The following is a 7,847-nucleotide window of genomic DNA, read 5'->3' as shown; positions in this document are numbered from 1 at the left end:
GCTCTGTGTTCAGAGTCAGTTACCGTGAAACAGGTGCAGCCCAGGTCTCACTTCTAGTGTCGACAGGAGCTGCAAGCGCATGTGCCTTTGTGTCTGTGTTAACCACCTGATGAGATGAAAAAAAGCACAGCATGGATTTCATGTGTTCCACCTGGAATCAAACAAAGAAGAAAGTGGACAGGTTTGAAGGGGACCAATAAATAAGCACCCCAGATATGAGCATCTGTTTCTTCTTCGTGGATACAGTCATGTTGATCAAGGCCATTCAAGAAGCACTGGAACTATTAGCCAGCCCAAACAAACCTTTATCTGAACCACAAATAATAAGAACAAACATTTCCCTCTCTGAGGGGATCGGCCTGCCTCCTCATTCCTCTGCCAAAAACCTCAAATTAGATCACTTCAAGGGGATATTCTTGTGTTAGCATAGCCTGTTAATTTCTTCTTCAGAGCAGACCAGACTACCATCAGAGACAGGAAGAACAGAGGCTTTGTAGTGAGTCTGAGTGTAATTTAGTATTTAAGTTAAGGAGGTCCACACATATACTTGATGCTTCAAGCTACTGCATGCGACGGCTGGTAACAGTCCAGTTTCTCAGGGCCAAATGACGTTGTGTCCTTGGGCAAGGCACTTCACCCTACTTGCTTCGGGGGGAATGTCCCTGTACTTACTGTAAGTCGCTCTGGATAAGAGTGTCTGCTAAAATGACTAAATGTAAATGTAAATATGTTTTTTCTTTTCCAAGTGCCATCTAACTATTATTCCAATAATCTGTGTGTGTGTGTGTGTGTCTATGTGTATCTCGATTATCCTGAGATTGTCAGCGTTGTGTGAAGTTGCAAGTGGGCAGGTGTCTTGCTCTGGACCCAGGGACATGCAGCGCTGAGTCTGACGCTTTTGAACGAGCTGTTCCCTTTTGCGATAAATAAACAGGCCTAAAAATGTTCATGCATACCGGTTGGCAGTCATGGTTTCTCCTGTCTCAAAGGATATTTTCTGACCGGTAGGTGGTTCTCTTGGTCAACAAATGGGTCGCAAATGAAGTTAAAACCGAATCAATTAAATGACATCTTAATCACTGGCTGCATCACAGTCACAGGAACTTCACCAGTTGTTAGATTTGGATAACCTCAAATCACATCAGTACAAATCTCAACAAACAAGCCACTTAAATGGCATTTGGTTTGTTGCTAGTTACTTTCTATGAGTCCTTAGTTACCTGTGAACCTGCCCATGATGATTGATAGGAGCATTATCTACAACTGGAGTGTTTCACACACACACACACACACACACTCACACACACACACACACACACACACACACACACGCTGGAGCCTGTTGAAGGCCATATAAAGGTTAGCCCTTCTGGGCATGGTATGACAGGCGTCATATCAGAATCCAACCTCCGAAGGGAATTAATGTTGCAATGATCCCTGAAGACAACCCTCAGAGAGAGAGCACAGTAAACGCCTGTACACACTCAGAACGATACATTTATAAACACATTTATAATCTCCCATACACTGAATATGCAGGGAGGCAGATGGCTGAGCGGTGAGGGAGTCGGGCTAGTAATCAGAAGGTTGCCGGATCGATTCCCCGTCGTGCCACATGATGTTGTGTCCTTGGGCAAGGCACTTCACCCTACTTGCCTCGGGGGGAATGTCCCTGTACTTACTGTAAGTCGCTCTGGATAAGAGCGTCTGCTAAATGACTAAATGTAAATGTAATGTAAATGAATATCGATGCATTTTGATGAACAGGCACCAACACTGTGCCTTGATCTGTCAAAAGTGATCAAGTACTAGTTGAACCAATCACAGACCTGAAGAGCATAAAGCCAATTTGATGTAATAATGAGGTACTGATTCACAGCTAATGATGATGGATATGACATTCGATCATGAAAGGCTGATTACTGTGAGGACTGTAAAACTAGACTATTGTTCACTTGGTACAAACAAAAAAAAGTACCAAGATATGGTTTGGACTTTTGCACAGCATGATAACATGATACAGAGACAGTGACACGATGATCTCTTGTGGAAGGAACATGCTGAAACTTCTGACAGGGAGGTGTGTTTAGGTCACTGACAGTGAGCATGTATGTCCACTAGGGGGAGTCCTACTCACTTCAGATCAAAGACAAACAGCCTATTCCAACACTGGACCATACAATGCAACAGTGCATTTCCTCAAAAGCTCAAATGTTAAGCTAAAATGTATGATGTCATTGGAATTTGCATGAACAACGCCTAGCTCCTCCACCTCAGTTTAGGATCCTGGAGCCCCCTCAAAAGTTTCATGAGCCCCCCAATTTTTTTCTTCATATTTTAAATCTAAATGTGTTCATTTCTCTTCCTAAAACCCACTAGAGGACACAATTTAAAAGGATATTTCACAAAATAATTCTAGGGGAACATGCCCCCAGACCCCCCTAGTTTTGCTGGGTCACAGGAAAAATTATAAGCCTTATCTAGAGGCTTAGCCCCCCCTAAAGTGGAAACCTAGATTCGCCCCTGGTAGAACACATGAAAGGACGGGGGCCAAGAGAGGACCAGAGTGTGTTCCACACAGGCTGAGGACTTACCATAGCGGCCTGGGTTCGAATCTGGCCTGGGCCCCTCTCTCTCTCCCTCCCCTGCTTTTCCTGTCAGACTAACCCTACAGGGAGTCAGGTGGCTGAGCGGTTAGGGAATCGGGCTAGTAATCTGAAGTTCGATTCCCGGCCATGCCAAATGACGTTGTGTCCTTGGGCAAGGCACTTCACCCTTCTTGCCTCGGGGGAATGTCCCTGTACTTACTGTAAGTCGCTCTGGATAAGAGCATCTGCTAAATGACTAAATGTAAATGTACACTAATAATAATAATGAAGACAGAAATGCCCCCAAAAATATAATCTTGAAGATGAAACAAAAAACATGAAAGGCAGTCTCAGCATAGTTTGTTTTAACCTCTTGTTACCACAAGACCCCATTCCGAAACTCTTCCTCCTTCACCTGCGCGAATGTTTGACTTAAGTCAAGCTGTATCCATGGCTACCAAGAATGCACTCTGCGTAGCGAGCAAACTCAGCCACCTGCATGCTCTATAGATCCCTAGCAACCAGTGGTAAAAACATACGTCTTATCTTTTCAAGCTGACATATTTTGACTCTGCATTACTCCTCTGGTTTGCATGTTGGTTCTGTACAGATGAAAGGCAACCTGAATCTGAACCGGAGGAAATATCGTGCAGAAGAACCACAGACTCGTTTGTCTACTTCTGTAAAGGTGAGACTCAAGGCTGTTTAGTGTGTCACATACTGGTGGTGTGAAGTCAAAAGTTTCTGTGCTGAAAAGATATTAATGAGGAAGCCAGAATGAATCGACTGTGTGTCTTTGTTTGACCAAATGTCAGGAAAGAATTAACGCTCCACACCTGTGAAATCCGAGCTTCTGTTTCCTAAGTGTGTGTGTATGTGTGTCTGTCTGTGTGTGTGTGCATTTGAGTTAGTCTCTTTGACAGCGCCACTATCCCCCTATCACTGTTTCTCCTTCAGTATCTCTTCCTCTGTCTTGCCTAGCAGTTGCAGCAGGCACATTCCCCAGTCACAAGACAGTGCTGTGGCCTTTAGTGTTCAGAACACGCTCACTCTCATAAACTGCTGTGGCCTTTAGTGTTCAGAACACGCTCACTCTCATAAACTGCTGTGGCCTTTAGTGTTCAGAACACGCTCACTCTCATAAACTGCTGTGGCCTTTAGTGTTCAGAACACGCTCACTCTCATAAACTGCTGTGGCCTTTAGTGTTCAGAACACGCTCACTCTCATAAACTGCTGTGGCCTTTAGTGTTCAGAACATGCTCACTCTCATAAACTGTTCAGACAGACAGAGGAGTCAGAGGAGCAGTTTGCAAGGTGAGGCATTACCCCTCGCTGATTGGACAGATGCACAAGGAACTGCGGGCGTTCAATTTCATGGCCCAGCAAACCCGTGACATTTCCTGGTAAATGGCAGCTTAGGAAGAATGACAGGTCGACTTGGCCCTGGGCAGGTCCCTGTACAATGGATCTGATAACAAATGACTGTTTCTAAATATGTATTTGCTGAGTATTTATAGATGTAGGATCACTGGCTCTAAATGCATCTGTTACATTTAAAAGGACCATAGAACATCTAGTAGTTGGATGGTGGCTGTTGCCTAACTGATTTATTAGAGAACGACATCAAAGAGGTACTTTTTCTTTGAAGAAACAAACGTTGTGTGTTCTTTCTTGATGCAGGTACTTGAACACTAGATGAAAATGAAAAGTGGCAGTGTTGAAGATGGTAAGACCCAAACCTATAGTTAGGCGCGATGAGCGCATTGACCACATCCACCTAAATAACCGCGCTGTGTTTCAGAGTACAGGCCTCTACCATCTCCTCCTCGCTCTTCGCTCCGTTCCGGACGACCTCCCTCCCGAGCCAGAGACCAAGGACGCGTGACCTTTGCTCAGGACTCCTTTAGCAACACCTTCAAACTGGACCCAGAGAAGCCTGTGACATCCAGACTGGAGTCAAACCAGGCAGAGCCAAAGCAGAGCCCTATATCTGCCTCAGACCAAGCACCACTCCTGAAGGAATCTGTTCAGGGCCGAGAAGCCTGGGACTATGAGTACATCCCTGCCCACTGGATATGCCCTGCACCCAGCCTGACCACACCACTCCAGTCCCTGGTCTCAGTAACAAACACAGATATTGACTTAGACACAAGGACAAAAAGACTTCTGGAGCTGACCTCGGGTGAGTGGGCCAAAGTATGCAGCAAATGTCCACAGCCCACAGTGTCCTGTTTAAAATTTGCAGATCCAGATCAGCACTTTTCATGCATGTTTCGTTTACGCCACTAGAGGGCAGTAGCACACAAGACAATTATAGTACATATGATCAGAACCAAGAAATCATCCTCTTCATATGATCATTTTGATCGAAATGGAGATGATTCCAACATAGGTTAATGTTTTCTCTCTTCAGATCTGTACGTAGCCACTCACCAATCAGACCACATCATTCCCCTCCAGCGTTCGTCTGAGGGTGTGCCGCGTTGGAGAAGTCCAACCCGTCGCAGTGTCTCGATGGACAGGTTGCTCGATCACCTGAGCCCCAGGCTTCAGAGGGCCTGGAAACGTGGAGGTTCTCCTGAGAGACAGCCTATGGACCATGGCCGTCGGTCCTCTTCCTCTCCTAGGCCAGACTCCACCTCGAAGAACGTCCTCTCCTCCTTCCTCTCCGTCCCCTCAGAGACCCTCCTACAGGCCAAGTCGACATATCAGACGATCAGCACTACACAGGTGCACGATCCACAACATCAATATACCATACGAACGAAAAATCCATGTAATGCACACAATTGAGTAATCTTACAAAAGCCTGTACTAGATATAGGCCTGTGTGTTAGGCTTATCAGACATGTAGTTCACTGACTCTGGTCAGCCATGCTGCAACTCTGGAATGACCCCGGCACCTTTGATGTTATTGCAGTTTAAAAGGCTAAACTCTTGGATGCCGTAGGAGTTCTCACATTCAGATTAAAACAAACTTGAGACTTTAAGGTCGGATGTTGAAAACCTCAAATTAAAATAGAAAACTACACTGTTTTGGGAACTGTGGAGAAAGCTCATCTAATCACAAGGGGGAGCTTTGGGTAAGATGAGAATGAGTCAGGGGCCTGTCTTATCTACCCCTATTCATAACAAAGAGAGAGAAATTAGTAGTGAAAATATTAAGTTTCCACTTGATTGGCAGGGAAATTGCAAGAGGCCTTAAAGAGAGTGATCTGTAGCTTAAGGAGATCTTGAGGGAGTGTTGGGTTGAATACATGAGGTAACATGAGAGGAGTGGGAAGACGGCCTTATCTGAGTAGTGGAGATCTCACTGTCTGTGAGGGTGAGCCCCCTTATTTTCAGAAGGCAGGGTAAAAAGAACAACATAAAAGAGTGTTGTTGTTTTTTTTACAGACAATCTTTAAACCAGGCTTGCGGTTCGTTTTGTGTGGGTTTGTTTGGTACCTGTTCACAACTGGGTTCCCTTATCAACAAGACAAAAAGGCATCCTCTCAACAATGTGGCACGTAATGGTTCCTTTAGTGCTGCACCTATTGTACATGACCCTTATCTTTGGCTTGTCTCAGCTATGCACTATGGTCTTTTTCAGAGTTCCAGATTAGGGAGTATTGACTGCCCTGTACCCAGGATCCCATCACCTCGGCTGGGGATTTCCGAGCTGTCCTCCACCCTGAAAGGCTTTCTAGATCTGGTGGACCAGCACTGGAGTGGCAAACGCTCCCTTCACCTCAACCCCACCTTCCTAGGTATCCAATCATAACCATGTTTTGGGGTTGTAAACCCTGTTTCCAAAACATCAGTTCTATTCCATTTTAAAGGGGTGCCCTTTTGATGTAAGGTTGAAGAAAAACTCAATTCAATCTAACATTGCTTCTCAGGCCAGGCCTATGACATTCTCTCATCTTCAATATCGTCGGCATCCCTTGCCGGGTCCAGCCCAAACAAAACAGAGGGATTAAGAGATGAGAAAATAAGAGGGGAAGAGGAAACTGAGAGCAACAATAATATCCCTCTGCACTGTAGCGAACTGGGTCACCTCAAGAGGAAACTGGCCCAAACGGAACAGCAACTGGTGAACATCACAACGCTATTTTTTTAACATACTTCCACCAAGGCTGTGAAGACAGTAGGGCCTTATCTGTTATGCGATTTACAGGCATCCTTCAAGAAGAGACTTGTGTCTGCACTGAAGGAAAACTACAATTTGAGACTAAGAAACTTAAAACAGGATCCGTCTAGCCCAGTCAACAGTGAGTTGCTTTGTTATTAGTGTGCGTTGATTTGATATCTGCCAGGAGATGGATGTACATGACACTAACTTTGAGTGTGTGTGTGTGTGTGTGTGTCCCATCGTAAAGGCGAAAAACAGTGGACAAGTTGTTTTCAGAGGCAGGTAAAAGCTCTGAGGGAACAAGAGTCCTACCTGAGACAACTGGAGCAGACCGTTGTGCTTATGCAGGACAACCACAGGTGAATTTACTCACCTGTGTGTTCCCATTGAGAAGAAACTATGTCATTGTATGAAGTGTTTGCCTTATCAAGAACATTTTGTTTCACAGGTCTTTGGTAACCAACAATGTGTCGATCTTGGGACAGCTGAATGGGCGCACAACAGAAGAAGCGGCAAAGGAGTCTCTAGCAACACAAAGCTGGCTTCCCGAACAGGCCATCAAATCAAACTAGATTGCCTATCAATTTGTGTTAACCGTTTTCCACATTGGATATTTTCAGAAATGTAATTCATATTAATTGAGTTTAGGACGTTAAAAAAGTAGGCTATTTACTTTACCTGCGGTCATGGCTTGGCTTTCTGTGAGTCGTCTAGGCCTATAGTTGTAAATTGCACTCTCAATTGAATGCTGTCAATTAACATTACAGATTGTCTTTTTTTCATTCAGACTGAATTAAATGCATTGTTATCTAAGTGTTACAAAGGCCAAGTTCTTGTTTTACCAGATAACTACTCAGCAGTTAAGCCCAATGGTCCAACACTTTGTCCATTAAGTTGACAGCGCGCGATACTAATTAACTGATGCTGCGTCACGTGTCACTAAAACGGCTACATCTGACAATACTACTGTACCTCGAGCTCTGAGCTCATATGACAACAATTTTATGTTTCTGATCGTTTAGCTACATGATATCCGTCGTATATGATCGTTTTAATGATATAGTTGGCTATATTTTCACATCTTTTGAGTGACTGCGTGGCTATTTGCTAAATGTAGACCTACAGTTTTAAACTGTAACATCCG

General features: G+C 44.6%; 1 protein-coding gene across 2 annotated transcripts; it reads left to right on the top strand.

Moving 5' to 3' along the window:
- Positions 1–439: 439 nt before the first annotated feature.
- On the top strand, positions 440–7,486 carry LOC124488304 (leucine-rich repeat-containing protein 36-like). 2 transcript variants are annotated; one of them, XM_047050941.1, is made up of 10 exons: positions 440–496; positions 3,199–3,276; positions 4,270–4,315; positions 4,391–4,771; positions 5,003–5,319; positions 6,182–6,338; positions 6,471–6,664; positions 6,749–6,842; positions 6,951–7,062; positions 7,152–7,486. In XM_047050941.1, the coding sequence occupies exons 3-10, from the start codon at positions 4,285–4,287 to the stop codon at positions 7,273–7,275; spliced, it is 1,410 nt and encodes a 469-aa protein (XP_046906897.1). In that variant the 5' UTR covers positions 440–496; positions 3,199–3,276; positions 4,270–4,284; the 3' UTR covers positions 7,276–7,486. The 2 variants fall into 2 exon arrangements, with proteins under 2 accessions (XP_046906897.1, XP_046906896.1); XM_047050940.1 differs by lacking the exon at positions 440–496 and having other exon boundaries at positions 3,089–3,276.
- Positions 7,487–7,847: the final 361 nt, after the last annotated feature.

This window comes from Hypomesus transpacificus, unplaced genomic scaffold (genome assembly GCF_021917145.1).
Source record: "Hypomesus transpacificus isolate Combined female unplaced genomic scaffold, fHypTra1 scaffold_132, whole genome shotgun sequence".
Lineage (NCBI taxonomy): Eukaryota > Metazoa > Chordata > Actinopteri > Osmeriformes > Osmeridae > Hypomesus > Hypomesus transpacificus.
This window is presented reverse-complemented; position numbering and strand designations above follow the sequence as displayed.

Bases quoted from the DNA above. Each gene is read 5' to 3' on its own strand.
- LOC124488304 (XM_047050941.1), top strand. From the start codon at position 4,285: ATGAAAATGAAAAGTGGCAGTGTTGAAGATG. The intron at 6,339-6,470 runs GTATCCAATCAT...ATTGCTTCTCAG, and splicing joins CCTCAACCCCACCTTCCTAG to GCCAGGCCTATGACATTCTC. The intron at 7,063-7,151 runs GTGAATTTACTC...TTTGTTTCACAG, and splicing joins CTTATGCAGGACAACCACAG to GTCTTTGGTAACCAACAATG.